The sequence below is a fragment of the Astatotilapia calliptera genome, chromosome 1 (genome assembly GCF_964374335.1).
Source record: "Astatotilapia calliptera chromosome 1, fAstCal68.1, whole genome shotgun sequence".
Taxonomy (NCBI): domain Eukaryota; kingdom Metazoa; phylum Chordata; class Actinopteri; order Cichliformes; family Cichlidae; genus Astatotilapia; species Astatotilapia calliptera.
In genome coordinates this window covers 13,363,606-13,381,906 of record NC_137422.1, presented here as the reverse complement: position 1 = coordinate 13,381,906, position 18,301 = coordinate 13,363,606, and the positions used below count along the sequence as shown (strand labels likewise).

Sequence of the window (18,301 nt, the reverse complement as noted above, 5' to 3'; positions counted from 1 at the left end):
ACTCGTGGCTCTCTCTCTCTTTCTTTCACAGCACACCCTCACTGGTCCCTGACTTGTGGAAACAGGAAATAGAAACAGGCACAAAGGCGTCGGTCTCTATATTTTTTTGTGCATTTTGTTTGCAAATCTCACATGACTCACGTGTCTCCACCTCTGGGCTGCCTCTGGGGGAACATACATGTAGATTTTGGCATGGCAATAAGTGCTGCAACATGGCCCAGTCAGTGGGCCAAGTCTTGCTTTGCTTCCTTCCAGATCTGAACTCTGTGTGACTCTGATAACATTGAAACGAGGAACAATTTCATGCTCTCGTATTCTGGGCGCTTTTTATGACTTTAATTGTTCCATTAAGGCGCTTCAGGGTCTGGGAATGCTTTGTCATTTGAGCAATCTGTATGTGTGTATGTGTGTGTGTGCAAAGTTAATGCCCTCAGGCTCATCAGCACTCAGGTTTATTCTGCAAAAGGACTTCAAGTTCAGGCTTTTATATTAATGCTCTGGATCTGAACTAAATCCACAGAACTTGAAGATTTTTTTACAAAAAGTTTATCATTTCCTTTTTCTGAGGAAACGTCTCGATATCGGTTCAAAGAACACACTCACACACATATGCACTAACAAAGGAAAGCTCAACATGTGCTTACACCATTTAAGGTAAAGTTCCTTTTGTTGGTCGAGCTGAATATTTAAATTACTCTAACAGTAAATCTTTCTGCAAGCGAAAACTCAAGGCCTCATGGGCTCATGTTGCGAGGTGGAGGGAGATCTCATGTCCAAGGGTGTCTGCATCTATTACTGGGGGTCATGTTCTTAATCAGATGATTGAATAATGAATTACAGCTTGACACAGTGGAGATTTTGTGAAACGTACTGGACATTATTCAATTATTTTAATTATTGGGTTCGAGGGCTGTAAAAGTTATGCGGTGGACCACAACCCTGACTTTTTTATTATTAATTATTAAACCGATGGTTTCCTGGATTAGTTTAATAACTTTTTTGGTCAGAGCAAGTGATAAATTGGTTACTTATCCATTTTGTGACATTATATTCTTTGTCTTAACGGTCACTTTTAAGATTTTTGTTGTTGTCTAGTCATCCACAGTGGCCATTATGTATTAAGTGGTTTCCACCAGGAATTAGGTCCACCAGGGTCTTTCTGTGTGGAGTTTGCATGTTCTCCCCGTGTTTGCATGGGTACTCCAGCTTCCTCCCACAGTCCAAAGACAATGCAGTTAGTGGGGTTAGGTTAAGTGGAAACTCTAAATTGCCCATAGGTGTGAATGTGAGTCCGAATAATTGTCTTTCTCTTTGTGTTGGCCCTGTGACAGACTGGCGACCTGTCCATGGTGTACCCTGCCTCTCGCCCTAAGACAGCTGGGATTGGCTCCCACGAACCTGAAGCGAACGGATGTTTGGAAGGCTGGGACCAAAAATGTCTCAGTATTACCATTTAAAACCTCCTGATCATATATCTATTCAAATGTTGAATGTCCAACCTTCTTTTTTTCTAACTGAAATATCATCGGTGTCTTTGAAGTCACTTAAAATTACTGCCTTTCACTGAAAGTGCCAAATTTCTTTTTATACCAGAGTAAAAATATGCTTTTATCCTGCTCAAGAGTCCAAGAGTAGAGGGTTATCTATAGACAAACATTTCCTTTGTTCAAATTATCAACACCAGTCTGATAAATTGACTGTCTTGTACAGTTACACTCCGCAGCTTTGCAAGCTAGGGGCCAGAGGTCAAATGGTGACCTCGCAAGTTTGACAACATGTGACCCTCACCAGGCCTCACAAGTCTGAAAGAATGGCATCACACACTAGGTCATTGTTGTTTTTGGTGAGTTGTTCTGGGTGAGGTCCGTGTGACTCAGAGAGAATCCACATGGGCATGAGCGAAGCAGGAAAACCGCATTTCTTGGTTGTAAAATTATTTAATTTCACCCTTGTGACAGCATTCATATTAAAAGATGATATCTGATTATTTTATTTTGTTTGTTTGTTTGGACAGAGATGCATTCAGTCCCTGCCTGTTTACTGACTGTATCAAATGACGCAGATATCATTATTACATTTACCTTCTGCATAAAGTGTTCAGGAAAACACGGGGACAATATTTCAAGTGTGTTCATTTCCTGTTCTTTACCAAGAATTGTGGGAAGTTAAATGGCATGTAGGTTCTGTGATAACATCCAAAAGAGTTACCGAACAAAAGGCTTCGAGTGTTGCTGTTCTTTAGATATCCTATCAGTGTTTGTCGCTTTTCTCTCGGTTATTGGCAGAGCAGTTTATTTACCCATCAACCGCCAGTTGTTCCTCAGTCTCAGCCTGGCAAACAGTGCTGAAGGTGATTAGTGTGGGAGAGACCCTCCAAGTCTCTCTGAGAGGGCAGCACAGCCCCAAACAGTCCACTGCATACTTTGAGCATACAGTCATTTTCTTTTTACTACACCGAAATCTACAAGTGACAGGGTGCTGAAATCTGAGGGAGCAGCGCTGCAGTTGTTGTTATAGGCTGTTTATTACCAGCTATTTTCACTGATTTTTCAGACACATCTGTGTGAATATCATTAAAACAGACACTGAAATGCAAAAAGGTTTCACTCTTTGTATTTAGCTCTTGTGAATTTGCTTTATATTGCATATAAGATTAAATGGAGATACAGTTTTAGAAAACTATCCAGATCTATTTGACCAATCAGGGGAAAATGTGCTGGCATAGTATAGGATGAAGAGCTCTTGTAAAGACTGATAGCGCCACCTTGTGGTGTGAAATATCCAGTGAAACATGGATGCAGTGAAACATCCTTTTGTTTTCTTTCAGTAAAGAAGAAATAATTAGATATTATATGCAAAATTTTAAATAAAATGAAAAATCATAATGACTTTTAAGAAACACACATTGTGTAAAAATGTTGATTTCTTTATATTTTCCAAGTGGAAAGTAAGTTAATGGATTTATTGAAAGATCTGCAACTATACATGGAAATATAGTACATAAGGTAAAAACTTAGACAGCCGTTTTGTCGTTTCTTTAACCAGTCTTCAGGAATAGTTCTCCAGGCTTCTAGAAAGGCCTTCAAAGCTCTTCTCTGAATATGTAATAATGTGTTAAATAAATACGCTACAGTGTTTTTGATAATGCGATTAATGGTTTGATATTCACACCTTTTGACTAGGATCTGATGTTCTGGGGTTTTCTTTAAAGTTGGGCTCAATTCTGTCCACTTTAGTCCAAATCATTTGAGGCCACTTATTTGAAATGCAAGGGAATTTTTTTTCTCCTTGTTTCTTTTTTATCTATCACAATCAAAAAGCTGGTAGTGTTTAAATTTAGTAAACTAATGAAACAGAGTAAAACTCCCAAGGCCAAACCTAATCATGTTCAATAAAACAGCCAGAATCTTTAAAATTGTTGCACAAAGTTGCAATTAGCATGCTGATCCTAAACATGGAGTTTACGAAATAATAATAATACATTTTATTGGCTCTTGCTTTCAAGCTTCACCATGTGAGCTCAGCCCATGAAGTACAGAAGATGAATCATCCATAACATCAACTTTTCTTCTTCTTCTTTTACCTTCAGAACTGCTTTAATTCTTCATGGAACCGATTCAGCAAGGTGCTGGAAAGATTCCTCAGGGAGTTTGATCCATATTGACCTGATAGGATGGCATGCCAATATGATTCAAAATCACTATATGTACATGTGGATGTGACGATTTGTCAGCTGCATATCCACAATGTGAATCTCCCAATCCACTAGAATCTCGGTGAGTCAGCTGGTCGTATTATTCTGAAATAATAAGATCAGCCCATCTGACAAAAATAACCACACCACATTCAAAGTTACTTAAATCATCTTTCTTTCCCATTCTGATCCTCAATTTAAACGTCATCGTCATCCTGGGAATGTCTACATGCATGACGAAGGGGTTGGTGACTGTATGTGTATAACAACTCATAATTATGCAGGGTATCTAAGGTTTTTGTAGTAAATGGGGAAAAAAAAGAAAATTTCAATACAACCAAGTTATTCAGTTAAATGTTATCGTGAATACAATGACATCTGAATGCTTTTAGCTTTTCTAAATTGAACAATAATGTGGGCAATGTTGTGAGGAACTGTTTATTTTGTGGTACAATCCCTAGTCACTCGAAGCTAATTCCATTAGTTTGATATCTTTTTGTTGTGGCGTGAATTGACTGGAACTCTTGGATGGACTGCAACACGATTTCAAAACAAAGTTCTGTTATTCTGGTTAGAGGTTTAACGTCAAATAAATCACCAACAAAATCCGATTTAATCACTTGTGTAAAAGACCCAAAGATGTGTTTAACCACATGTAATGTGGACCTAAATGGGGCTTCTAGATACAAAGACCACTGCAGTTTCATATTCAGTATGCAACAAACAAGTGGGATGAAAAGTTATTTTTCTCAAGTTAAGCATGGAAAGTGGGAACGAAAACAAAAGAAAATCAAAACTAATGAGCACGAGACAAATATAGTATATAGAAAAGGATTTGGAAAGCCTGCCAACATTCTGGTTATTTCCTGCCAACACCAGAGACTGTGTTGAGACACTGAGTAAATAATAGCAAACTGCCTGAGAGCGAGACAGGATGTTCTGCAGGCCAAAGGCTGTTCTCAATACAGGCACAAGCAGTGACTTGAGAGTTTACTCAAACAAAAAACAAAACACACAGTAAATAATATAATGGGCAAATAATGCAAAATTGTCCCAACAGTTTGGAAAAATGATCACAGCTCACTGGAAATTATGTCCAGGGGTGCTCTTCTCTTGAGGCAGCTGAAAGTGTTTAAAGGTTTAAAAGTTCTTCTTCTTCTTTTTGTTGTTGCTAGGCCTCTCTGTGTTTCATCTCAAAAACCACTGCTAATTCAAGACCATGCATCTGGAAGTCTGTGAATGTTTGTGTGTTTGCAGGATCGGCTGTTTCAGGCACAGCTCGCTGCTTCCAGCAACAATGGGCATCTGATTCTCCATGTGGAATCGCACCAGGTGGCCAACGCTCAGAAACACCTGATCACGGGTCCGCACCTGGTCAATAAATGGAAAATATGCTTAAAAGTTGCTTTCTTTCTCTTCTTTAAACGATATTTGAAATCCACCAGCAGAGCTGTACCTGTCCATGTGGATCAACCAGCAGTAGGTGTCGCACAGTAGCTCCCTCCATACCGCTGAGTACATACTGACCAGCGGCAGAGCTGCTCTCTCTGACCAGGAAATCTCCGCTACAGGTGAGAAGCGACTCCGCCTGCTCTCTTCCCAACCTGTGATGAAACAAACAAAATTCCACGGGAGAGAATGACCTTGGAATTAGCAGCATTTTGACGCATCACTCATAGTCAAACAGATATTGATTACCAACCTGCCGTGGAACCATCCTTCTTCCTGGATCAGCTTCTGGACCCGCGTCTCAGTGAGCAGAGAGCGTTGTTCAGTATTGATCTCAGACTGCTCTAAATCTGATGGAGATTAGATAGAGGAAGAAAACAACAGTTGAAAAGCAACAGCTTTAAACCCCAATTGAAGCACTGCTCACTTTATTTGATTTTTAATAACCAAGTTAAAGTAAAGTACAGTTTCCTCTGAATCATAGAGGCATAGAAGTCATAATTGTACTTGAGGGACACATGCATTATATGGACAAACTCGAAACTGGACTCGGATAACGCAGTTGATTTTCACCTGCAGGTGGAGCTGGAGTCTCATCTGTGATGGAGCAGTTCTCATAAAGGGAAACAGGCCGAGGGAAACGGACCTGCAATGGCACACCATGAGTCATACACACCAGACACATATTGTTGGCTGTGCACGTTTGAACGTGTGTGTGTGTGTTTAGGGGCAACTGCGCTGGTAACATTTTAGAGATGAGCAGTCATGACAGGAAATTATCATCTGGTAATTCTGGGAAGTGAAGAAAACTTGTGAGGTGATGTTTGGTGAGAAGTAGCTCAAGTGTTTCTCCTCTGGGATCAACCTTTGTGCTCAATAACAAGACCATAAAATGTGCTAGTGCACTGTGTGCCTGCTATCATATTTAATTATAACAACATCGTTTCTATATTTCTTCACAAAAAAACCACGTTTTGGCTGCCATTTAAAAATGACCTTGTATAAGTTACAAAGTCTCCTGGAAAAGCATTTCAGCATTTACAGCGATTACTGCAAAGTAATCAGATCCAGCTTATCTGTTGGCTAAATGCTAAAACTTTTAGCCAATGCTAAGTTTGTGAACTTGGTCCATAGATGTGATTATAGTCTACAGTACATCCTATACAATATAAGTTTAAATAATGCAGTCTCATGCATTGCAACATAATATGTTTCAAATTGTAATGTGACAAGCTATGACATAACACTATCAAAAACTAAACTGTATTCATGCTAGTCGACCACTTTAAAAATGCTGAAAAGCACCAAGAGATGTGGTTTTAAGCTTTTACAACAACAATGGGAACTTTTCTTTCTGAACAAATTGTGTTCAAGGTCCTGTCCTTATATACACAAACTCAAGTGACTGTAAATTATTAGTGCTTTGGTGTTACAGGTAAGTCTTACCCTGTGAATGTTAGCATCTTCTTTGCTCTCCTCTTCTGTGACCTGAAAGTCTTTTATTCCACCTGGGTCTCCTGGGTTCACATTGTAATAGTCACGGTGTTCATTGAATTCTCCTTCCCGGTTTGCCTTTTGGTTTATTATTAACTCTTCTGGGCACCATTTGTGACAGATTCTCAGTGCCGGTCTGAATATACACATAGTGTTGAGGTATTGGTAGAAGGAAGGAAGGACAGAAAAGACAGATACATTTTAATATCAGATAAAGATACCCTGATATGCCTTCCCTTGCTAAACCATGAATTAACCGTAATTAATGAAATTTTTTTGAAACCTGGGTTCAGTTTCACTTGCCCAGGCCTGATTACCGCCAGACCTGCTGAATCAACAAATCACCTAAATAGAACCTGTCTGACAAAGTGAAACAGGCTAAAAGATCTCAAAAACAACCGATAAACAAACTAATTTACATATATCCGGGTGAGATAGTGAGAGATAGTGGTGAACCTTCCCAGGAGTGGAAGGCACACAGGCTCATCTCACATTTGCCAATTAGCATCTTGATGACCCCCAAGACTTTTGGAAAAATATTCTGTGGCCCGATGAGATAAAGCTGAACTTTGTGGAAGGTTTGTGCCCCAAACATGTCGGTGGTAGTGTAGTGGTCTGAGGCTGCGTTGCTGCTTCAGGAGGACTTGCTGAAACTGCTGGAACCATGAATTCTGCTCTCTAGCAGAAATACCTGAAGGAGAACGTTTGGACATCAATTTGTGCCCTGAAGCTTAATGACGCTTTGGTTTTTTCAACAGACCATAAAGTCCAACGCCGAATGGTTCAAAAAAATATTGATGGGTTATTCAAAGTCTGGACTTTCATTAGGCCAAAATGATCTGATTGAGATACTTAAGCATAAATCATGCTTGTTTAACATGAAAAGTATGTCTGAATTAAAACAATTCTTCTAAGAAGAGTGGGCCAAAATTCCTCCACACCTCAGTTATTCTAGTTATCACGAGTGCTTGATTGCAGTTCTTGTCGCCAAGGGTGGCACAACCTGTTATTAGATTTAGAGGGCAATTACTTTTTCACAAAGGCCCAGTAGGTTCAGATAGTTTTTAGCCCTAATAAACCAAACGTATCATTTAAAAACTGCATTTTGTATTGATTATGGTTCTCTGTCTCATATTAAAATTTATTTGTTGATCTGAAGCATTTAAATGTAACAAATATGCAAACATCAGGACGGGGGCCAATACTTATGGCACTATATACAATCATACATATACACATATATTCAGCTATACTTATATGTACATATGAATTCACTCAGAGTCACTGACATAATAATAATAATAATAATAATAATAATAATAATGTATACTTTATTGATCCCCGTGGGGAAATTCCTCTCTGCATTTAACCCATACGCTCTGTGAAGCAGTGGGCAGCCATTGGGCGCCCGAGGAGCAGTGTGTAGGGATGGTAACTTGCTCAGGGGTACCTCAGGGTAGCTGTTCAGTGGATTTCGAACTCCCGACCTTCCGATCATGGGGCCACCACCACTATCCCTGCCCCATACAGTAAATACTGCATAATATTGTTTCTATATTTAATAGCAAATCCATAATATACTATAATATTTATGTATATATACACACATGCATATATATATATATATATATATATATATATATATATATATATATATATATATATATATATATATATATATATATATTCACATATATACATGTAAGAGCTATAACCTGGAACTGGTGGACAGGACCGATGGTGTCTGGCTGAGAAGGTGGCGGAAGCGCGTCTCAAAGGCCTGACCGATGCTGTTGATAACCTCATTGGCTTGACCCTCGGGACACTCCAGGATGTGACAGGCTGCCATAGAGAGCAAAAGTCAAACATTATTTTCATAACAATCAGTAAATTGAAATTTGAGTGTAAGGCCAGCTCAAAGCAAACTCTCTCTCATACCTCTGTCATTGGCAAGGTCTTTAGCTACATAAGCAATGTAATCTGCCATGTCCTGTAAACAAATTGAGAGAGAAAAACACAATAAAAGGCATGATTATAAATTATAAATGCAAAAAATGACTCGATAGACTTTTTCCATGTGGAAAGCTCGATTTCAATTTATATTTTAACCCATTATTTTCAGTTAATGTTCATCCACGTGTACGCTTCGTCTGAAGAGTTCAGCCTAATACAAGAGCACAGTAAGCTGAATATGGTTCACCATAAAGCTTCTGTGTCAGACTGAATTTAATTCCCCTTTGCTATCTTTCATGTGCCCAAGCCAGCTGAGCAGAGGCTTAGAGCACACTACAAGATTAGTATGGTTAATTAATTAAAAACGGTGAGCTATAATCCCATCCACAGCTTTGCTGGTGTTGTCTTTCCCAGAGAGTAACTACCTTCTTATTTTCTCTCATCTTTAGTCAGTGTATATTTCTGCACATGATTTGTAGTGAATCTGTGTTTGAACTAAAAGGCCAACCAAAATGCAGTTTGACCTAGACAGCAGCTAATAACCACATGCCCTACAGACAGATCTGCATTGATTTTTATGTTCATTACACACATTTTTAGGGCACAGGAAATTTTCACTCAGGCCAAATAACTTGAATCCTGTCATGTGGATATATGTGCGCACAGAGGGAAACAAATTAAGAAGAATAGACCTGAGTAATTAGTCTGATAAGCGCTTGGCAAGGTGTAAAGATGATGAAGGCAGTTAGCTCTGATGAGTGCATAAGTCACAGCAAAGGATTTCATGATTTGTCGCCTTTAGCAATTAATTAGCACAAGAATTACATTCAAGAGTTTTACAATGAGCCAAATTAAGGGTAAAACCGTAAACAGACACATTTATTAAATGACTCAGACTTGAAAGAGTAATCCTTAAGAGAAAACTCACAAGCAGTCACATGATTAATCACTGCTACAGTTCTAGCAGAAATAACCCATCAAATAAAATCTTTTCTTTATATTTGCCAGCTCTTTTATATAGTACCAACAAGCTTTAAACACTTAAGGAGGTGGTTGTCAAACTTTTCTGGAAGGCTTCGCTTCTGAAACAGGCAAAACATTCACGTGACACACTCCCAAGAATGAAGAATCCAAATTAAATTGAACAAAATAAAGGTCAGTATACCCCCAGCACACTCTGAATGCTGGGGATAATATACTGTTGAATATCAGAGGTTCTTTGCATAAATCATATTCATTAAAATTAATCACAAGGGAATGTTTAGACATTTTTGCCAAAGTCTGAAGTTTCATTTGTAGCATGCTTTCAGATGCTGACCTTGTACCACTAATTAAAAGAGCAGAATGATCAAGAGTTGAGGCAGGAAATGATTTAATCCTCCATAAATGGTAGTACACCAATGCAATAATCAGACTAAATCAAATTACTCACTGTGTGTGTGATTGTGCTCTTGCTACCCTGTTTGTGTCCCTATCTGATCATCAACGTGTACAAGGGGAAAGATTTGAGAATATGAACATACTGAATCTCCACCGGAGGCAAATGAAATGGTCTGCATGGGGTGGTGGGCAATCTTCTGTGAAAGAGAAAAGAGGAAATGATACAATAGCAGATAGGTTTGCCAGTAAACCTGACATGAGGCTGTTTTGATGGGGTTTAACATGCTGACACTGTCACCTGTAAGGACGAGGCAGCGATTAGAGTCATACTGTCGGTGGAGACAGTGAGGATGATCCTTCTTCCAGAAAACTGCAGGTTTGTCTGACCCAGAACAGAAGACAGTCCCTTGCAAACAGGCTAATGATGACAAAAACCACTGTTATTCCAGCTGAACGTGGCAGAAAGAGAGAGTGTGTGAGTATGAGTGTGTGCCTGTCTGTGTACACAAGCCTTACCCTTTTAGTTTTCACTGCTGTTTTGAGCAATGTCCTCGCACAAAGTCTGCTGATTGCCTCTCTGCACACAAACACATAGACACAGATCAGCATGTACATAAGCACATGCACACAGTAACACAGAGATACCTTTGTATGTGATCTGGTGTGCCCTGCGGACATGTGATGTGCATGTGAGAGGAAGAAAACTACACTACAGAAAGCACATATACATGCACTGCTGGAAGAATGTAACCAAATATACTTACTCAAATGCAATACTTTATTACTTTAGTTTTGGAGTACATTTAGTACACACAACCAAAAAAAAACCCAACATATTACACAAAAGGTATCCTTTTATCTGCATGTCGCTGTGAGTATTTGATTCAAAAGCCAAACATGACTTAGTACTTGGTGGAGAAACCCTTGTTGGCATGCACACTGATAAGACATTTCGTGTAGTTGGTCACTAAGTTTGCACACATGCTCAGCATTTCTCTTCCCCCAATCTCAGCACTTTCTCCCAGTCCTTCTCTGAATCATCTAAATGTTCACTTAATACGAGCCTGTTCATGTGCCTTGTTAAGCATGTGCTACAAGACTTCAATCCACTGCATATCGCAGTGTGTTCCTAACAGTGTTCTTGGTGACTGCGGTCCCAAGTGTCTTAGGATTATTAACAAGCTCCTCCAGTGTAGTTTTGAGCTGATTCACCATCTTTCTCAGGATCATCCTCACCCTGTGAGGTAAGATCTTGCATGGAGCTGCAGACCAGAGGCAACTGACGGTCATTTTAAACTTCTTCCATTTCTGAATAATCGCAGCAAGAGTTGTCACCTTCACACTGAGCTTCTTGCTGATGGTCTTGTACCCCATTCCATCTTTGTGCTGGTCTAAAATCTTGTCCCTGATGTCCATTGACAGGTATTTGGTCTTGTCCGTAACAAGATGAGATCAGGAGTATCCGTAATTGATTGTAATCTGTGTGTTACATGTGCACACAGCTAATCGTAGGAGCAAGAATTCTGGCTGGGTGATTAAATACTTATTTCACTCAATTACATGCAAGTCAATTAATAACTTTTTCTGAATTTTTGGTTAATATTCTGTGGTAAACATGTACTTCAACAAAAGACAGGAACATAGGGTAATGTATATAAGTGGAAGAAGATGAATACAGGTGGACTACATCTTATGCAAAAGCTGCAACCTGAAAGAGATAGGAGACTGCAGGGTGGTGGCAGGAGAGAATGTGCCAGGCAGCATTGGTTAGTAGTCTGAATGATTACTTTGGAAATCAAGAAAAAGCGTTTGTGAAGACAGAGCCAAGGATTAAATGAGAAAGAAAGAAAGAAGAATGTTGAAAGAGTTGGTCGGTTGAGAAGAGGTACCAGATGACAGGAAATGGAACAGCTGTAGTACTTAGGGAAAGTCCAAAAAAGGTCTTTGGTGTATTCTCTGGATGGAGGATAGAGGACGAGGAGACCTGGTGGTGGAATGAGGAAGTACAGGAAAATATTCCAAGGAATAGATTAGCAAAGAAAAAGTGGGATATCGGGGAAATAAGAAAGTGGACAGCAGCACTGGGAGGAAAGAGAGAAGTAAAAAAAGGCAAAGGAAAAGGCTTATACTGAGTTGTATGCAAGATTCAAAAACTTGTATAAATTGGCAGAGGCAGAGAGATGGAGCTGGAAAGGATGTGCAGCAGGTTAGACAGCGAGACAGTGGTCAGGTGTGCAGCTGGAGGGAAAAACGGGTTCAAGGTTGGGATGGGATTACATCAGGGATCAGCTCTGAGACCTGAGGTTGCAGTGATGACGCACAGGTTGACAGATGAGGTCAGGCAGGAGTCTCTGTGGACTACACTGTTTCCAGACAACATTGTGATGTGTACTGAGAGTAGAGGGCAGGTATAGCGGATATACTGGATATTGAAGATAGAGCTGCAGGCAGGAGGAAAAGAGGAAGACTGCAGAGAAGTTTCAGGGATGTAGTGAAGGAGGACATGCAGATTGGTATGACAAAGGAGGATGGAGGGTGAGATGGAGGCAGGTGATCTGCGCTCCATCTTAAATGAGCTTTGGCTTAAAGAAGGTACAGTAGCGGCCTTTATGGATCTTTTTTTTTTTTAACTGCTTTTGTTTGTTTCTTAGTTTGTTTTTAATTGTATGGCATATTTTCAATTTGCATTTGTGGACCAGGACACAAACTGTCTACACTAGCAGTGAGTTTCAGCTGCCCACACATGGATTTCCACTATAAAATCTGTGTATTGTCTATTTTTAATGCAGTGCTGCCTGAGGTCTTGAAGATCACACCCTTTCAATATTGGTTTTTGGCCTTGTCCTTCGCCAATGTCTCTCTGGATTCTTGGAATCTTTTAATGATATGATGAAATCTTCCAATTCTTTGCAATTTTGCATTTAGAAACATTATTAAATTGTTGTGCTGCTTGCCATTGCCCACGTGGTCTTTTACAGTGTTACGAAATCCTCCTCATCTTTATTTTTAAGAAGTCTAACTAGTTGCAAGATGTTGTTTTTGTTAATTTGCTTTTAGCTTTTTACAAATTCAGTTTTCTTGTAACTTATAAATCCTTCTTTTAAGGATAACTTGCAATAATCACTGTAGTGAAGAAAAAATTACAGAAGAACAACAAAAAAAAAACATAACTAGAATAGCTGATCACAAACTTCCATCTGCAGTGTTAAAGCAGTAACACTTCAAAATATTCCTGGTATGTTTCTTTTTTTAAATCAAGTCAATCTGAGCTGAGATTGTATCTCTGACGCTTGGGTCAGCGAGGGCAAAGCAAAAAAACACCCCCACGCGCACGAATGGAACATCCCACTACCTAGGAAGCAATGCTGATTTCCAGGAAGACCGTTTTTCTTCTTGAAAACACATTGTAAGAATTGGATTGAGGTTTGTCTCCCTCTCTCTCTTTTAATAAGACTGAGGGATCATTAGGAGGAAATTCATCTAATTGGATTTTCTGCTCCATCATTCAACAGCGCTTCTGTAAACAGAGAGGGCTGTGTTATGGCATCCTGCACTAGGATTTCAATATCAAATGATGAGGAGAAAGCCCCGTTTATGAAATATTATACATTTAATTTGATTTCCCTCTTTGAAACATTTTTGAAATAAGCTACACATGGTTAGCTTGGCAAATATATGTTAAATGAGTTCAGGATAAAGCAATTTTGCTCACTTTTTTTCCTCATCTGTGTGCAAGCGAAACAGCACCTAATCCATATATGGCATTCCCCTGCAGTCAGGATTATGTTGCATGTATTATACGTTCATGTATTATATCATTAGATGTATATATTCGTATTTGTGTTTGTTAGAAAGGGGTGCAGAGAGGACCTCCTACCGTGTAACTTGCATTCTTGTATCAAAGTCAAGGGTTCTCATGGACTGGGTCACTTCCACACTACCCATGTACTAGAAAAACACACAGAAAAAAAACAATGGAAAAATATATTATAATAATAATACTAGTAATAAAAGTCTCAGGAACATCCAACAGAGTCCTGAGGACTCTGAGGTGCGCACTTTCAACAACAATTAAAATATATTAAAGAAACACAACACTCTTACAGGAGTCTGGTCACTTTTCATGAATTTTCTGTTATTGCATCCTCACTTTTAGTTTTTATGATGGAAGAAAATGATTCTGCAGAAAAGGTGAAAAGTTCATGAGCTGATTTGCGGCAGACAACATAGATTTACACATAGCTGTAACGAGTCAAGAGGAATGGAAATAACTGGGCCTTCGAGAAGGTTCCAGAAAGCTGATAGAGAGAGAAAGTGGTTTTATGCATTGTGTTTAAGTCATTTAAGTTCCATCCATGTGCGTTCTTAGAGTTTTGTGGCTGGGAATGGGAATTTTGTTTTAAAAAAAAAGTGTAATAGAACACGTGAGACGGGATGGAAATGCTAGTTTGAAAACAATCAATAAATTAGATACGCAGAGCAGAAATTTAAAGTTCATATCCAAATTATGTCATTGTTTTCCTGAAATCGGTTTAACTTCTTAAGGAATGTATTCTGAAACACACTGGAGTTGTTGTTTTTGTTTGTCTGTTGGTTATATATAACCATGCTATTAAAATAAAGGTATTTTAGTTATTCAGAAGAAAGTACCCCAGGGTTCTTTAAGTGATGCTTAAAGAGATTTCACAGGACACTGAAAAACTAACTCCACCTTAACTGCTTCCACTGGCATTAAGAAGGTAAGCAGGTGGTGCTAATCAAATGCGCTTAATTAAATGATCATCTGGAAGTGTGACCACCACTAAAAAACCAGACATTTTGGTAGTTTGCTGGTCTGGAGTATTCAGCTATGTTAACACTATGTCACTCCAGGGAGTGGATGTCCCAGCAAACCTAAGAGCTACATCTCAGGTTCTACAGATCTCAGTTAGGATGTGAAACGTTAAAGTTCATGACAGTACAATTAGAAAAGGACTGAACAAGTTTGTTCTGAGTGATTGCCAAGAGAAAGCCTCTTCTCTCTAAAAATAAAATGGCAGCGTGGCTTAGGTTTGCAAAGTTCCATCTGCAAAAACCGCAAGACATTAGGGACAATGGCCAGACAAGTCCAAAGCAGAAATGTGTGGCCATGATGCACAACGACTGTCAAAAATCAAACACAGCATATCAGCAAACACAGCTCATACCTACTGTCAAGCACAGCTGTGGAGGGGTGAAGATTTGGGTTTGTTTTGCAGCCAAAGTACCGGAACACCTTGCAGTCACTGAGTCAACCATAAACTCCTCTGTATAGCAACATATTTAGGAGTCAAATATGAGGCCATCTGTGCAACAGCTAAAGTTTGGACAAAATTGGGTGAAGTAACAGAACAATGATCTCAAGGACAGCAGCAAATCTACAACAGAATTGCTGAAAAAGAAAAGACTAAAAGTGCTGCAACAACCAAAAGTCCAGAATGCAACACAACAGAAAATGCTGTATTGGAAACTTAAGAGAGCTGTGCATGAACGAATGCCAACAAACCTCAATGAACTGAAGCAACCTTACAAAGAAGAGTGGGTCAAAATCCTTCCACAACAAAGACTGATAAAATCATACAAAACAAAACAAAACAAAACAAGAAGACCTCTGAAAGCATAAACCTCTGCTAAGGCAGCTCACTCTCTGTGCAGTATTTACTTTAAAGGGAATGTTGTACTCTGTGTATATTTATATTTGTTCTTAGTTTAAGAAGTTTGTAGTTTCTTCCATTTTAAAGGGAATTTTTCTTCCTGTACATGCTCGTTGTTGGAGTTTTCTCTGTATTATTGTAGGGTCTTTACCTTACAAATAACATTATAAATAACATTTAAAAATTAAAACTGAATGACAGGCACACAGTCCTTGGCGGAGGTAGTGATTTGCTACTTTGAGTTATTACTGCCCAAAACTAACCTTTAAAATCTTTGTAGCAAATTCTGATTGGAATACCCAAGAAATAAGTAAGTCTCAAGCTTACAAAAGCAAAAGCAAGATGGCAGTTTTAAGCAAAGCAAGTGAGCAGAAAGTAAAAGCTGTGACTACATTTTAATGTGCGACCTGTCAGCAGATTCTAACCATGCGACAAGTAGCCAGTACAATCTTTACAGTCTTACTTTAGCTTATTAGAATGCCAGACAACTCAGAGTTGAGGTAAATGTTGACATGTGTCTGACTGTAACTGAATTTATCAGACTATATAGATGTGAGGAAGACAGAGAAGAAACCAGGCAATATTCAGGCCATGTGCTCAAATACACTATGACGAGTCCCACTTCTACTGGGCAGGAAATTCAGTATCGCAGACCTCATAGGCTGGAGGCAGGATGAGTAAGTCCATTGATAAAAACCAGACTTAAATCAATATATGTATACATGGGTGGGTTGAGCGGGCAGAAGAAACATATGTGTGTGCTTGTTTATAGAGGTCAATCAGACAGTCCATTCTCATTTCCACCAGTGGTCAGCTCACAGGCCTGTGTGGACACACCTCTGCCATCGGGACAAGATGGGTTCTGTTCTAGGACAGCATGCTGATACTAGATATATTCACACACATGCATTCACACACATAGCAGGACTGAACTAGAGGGAAGCAGAGAGCTAGGATGAGTCACTACTGCCTACATAGGAGGCTCTAACTGAGGAGGGGAGTGACTGTGAGTGTGACGGTGTGGATAGAGCAGAGAGTGTATGCATATGTGTATTTTCCATGTTCACGTGTGTGTATTTATTTTGGCCGTGGCACTAAGTAAACAGTAATTTAACACTGCTGAAATCTGGCATATCTTTAGGTCATGACGACTTGCATAGTACAGAGAAAAGGAGCTTGCACAGCATTTTGGTAATTTCTACACACAAAGAATTTTACACACATTAACAAAATTAAGAATATGAATTACTTGGGCAAGTAAAATGTTGGTTTACTCTATCTGATCATGCACATGTGCAGGGTCAGGTACCTTGATGTGATGGTGAACTGCTCTGCTTCCTGTCCCCACCACTGTACGATCACCTTTTGCAGAGGAAATCTTCACACAGCACAGACCACCTCTGTGATGTGAGCAGGGAGGATATCCAGGGGTCCAAGGAAGGCTTGCCATCCGTTGTAGGGTGATAGGTCTTTTTGTGCAGAGCAAAGCAGGGTGAATTAGATTTTGGCCCGTGGATAGGGGAGCGTTGAGGGAAGCGTGAGTGCAAAATCTCTCATTACTTCCTGAACCCCACTCTGTTCTGGACAAGGGTTTGTCAGTAGGGGCACTGATGCTTCTGCCTCTGGCTGTGTCTGTCTGTCCTTTTAGGCCTTGCCGGGAAATAGGGCTTTGCAGTCGGATGTTGGCCATGCGGGGGATGAAATCCCTCAGGGTGGATGGTCCGTGGTGTGTAGTAATCCCAAGTCCCAGCTGACTGAATTCAGAGTCTAAGCAGAGGTCCTGCTTCAGGGGCAACATTCCCTGGGGGTTCTCCTCCAGAGATGTTGGAGAATCGTTGCGCAGTCGACTGTATTTAGTACGCTTCAGCATACCTGTAGAAGATGAAAAAGAAAGTGTCAGAATCAAATCAGCCGCACTGTGATTTTCATTGTACTGATTAAGCGACCTGCCTGGTAGGAGTCCCGTCTGTGATTTCAACCTGGATAAGGTTTGCTCTCTCATAATCAGGAAACAGAGCAAAGGAGAACGCTGAAATAAATGTAAAAAAAAAAAAGGAAACTTGAAAATTCAGGTCACCATTAAGGAATTTTAACTAAAGATTTTGGTAAAAGGAGATGAAGAAATAACATCAGGTTTCAGGAGCGTCTGAAAACTATCTTTGTGTCGGGTGCGCTCTGTCGTCAGATCATTTAAAGGGAATCCTGCTGTGCAGATTCAACTCACCACTGTAGGACTCTGGGATGTCCTGTTAAGTCTAGAGTCCAGTCTGCTCCACTCTAGTCATGCAGAGTACAGCCCCATCCTACTGACCCACACACTTTCTCAGTCAGTTGCCAGGCTCCCAGCTTCACCTTCACATCAACTTTCCTCCCCTCTGTCTTTTCTTTCTGAGGCGCAGCAGGATTGTGCAGCGTGTATGAATGAACTTTCTCTTTTTTTATGAATGAGATCTCGCTCACTTCCCCTGTCTCTCTCATGACGCTGCATGCAGATGAATGTGTGAATGGAGCAGAGGAGAGATTGACAGACGGCCCCCAAAGGCTCTCTTTCTCCTCCCTCACCCATAAACTACCATCCAATCACAGGCAGGCAGGGTGACTCATGCTGTGCACATACACACACACACACACACACACACACACACACACACACACACAC

At 39.9% G+C, this 18,301-nt stretch overlaps 1 protein-coding gene across 3 annotated transcripts; it reads right to left on the bottom strand.

The window, feature by feature from the left end:
* Positions 1–3,852: 3,852 nt before the first annotated feature.
* Positions 3,853–18,143, bottom strand: LOC113019738 (SHC-transforming protein 1). Of its 3 annotated transcripts, XM_080302333.1 has the most exons (13): positions 17,867–18,143; positions 16,952–17,671; positions 13,848–13,918; positions 10,487–10,547; positions 10,269–10,388; positions 10,114–10,167; positions 8,576–8,627; positions 8,353–8,479; positions 6,590–6,773; positions 5,717–5,789; positions 5,397–5,493; positions 5,151–5,298; positions 3,853–5,065 (listed from the first exon to the last, which is right to left on the bottom strand). In XM_080302333.1, exons 2-13 carry the CDS (start codon positions 17,642–17,644, stop codon positions 4,901–4,903), a joined length of 1,845 nt encoding a protein of 614 aa, XP_080158459.1. In that variant the 5' UTR covers positions 17,645–17,671; positions 17,867–18,143; the 3' UTR covers positions 3,853–4,900. The 3 variants fall into 3 exon arrangements, with proteins under 3 accessions (XP_080158459.1, XP_080158468.1, XP_080158456.1); XM_080302342.1 differs by having other exon boundaries at positions 10,114–10,164; positions 16,952–18,137; XM_080302330.1 differs by having other exon boundaries at positions 16,952–18,136.
* Positions 18,144–18,301: the final 158 nt, after the last annotated feature.

Coding starts and splice junctions, on each gene's coding strand:
- LOC113019738 (XM_080302333.1), bottom strand. CDS start 17,644: ATGAGAGAGCAAACCTTATCCAGGTTGAAATCACAGACGGGACTCCTA. Junction 10,548..13,847: donor ACAAGAATGCAAGTTACACG/GTAGGAGGTCCT, acceptor GTTTGTGTGCAG/AGAGGCAATCAGCAGACTTT. Junction 6,774..8,352: donor GTCCTGTCCACCAGTTCCAG/GTTATAGCTCTT, acceptor GTGTATATTCAG/ACCGGCACTGAGAATCTGTC.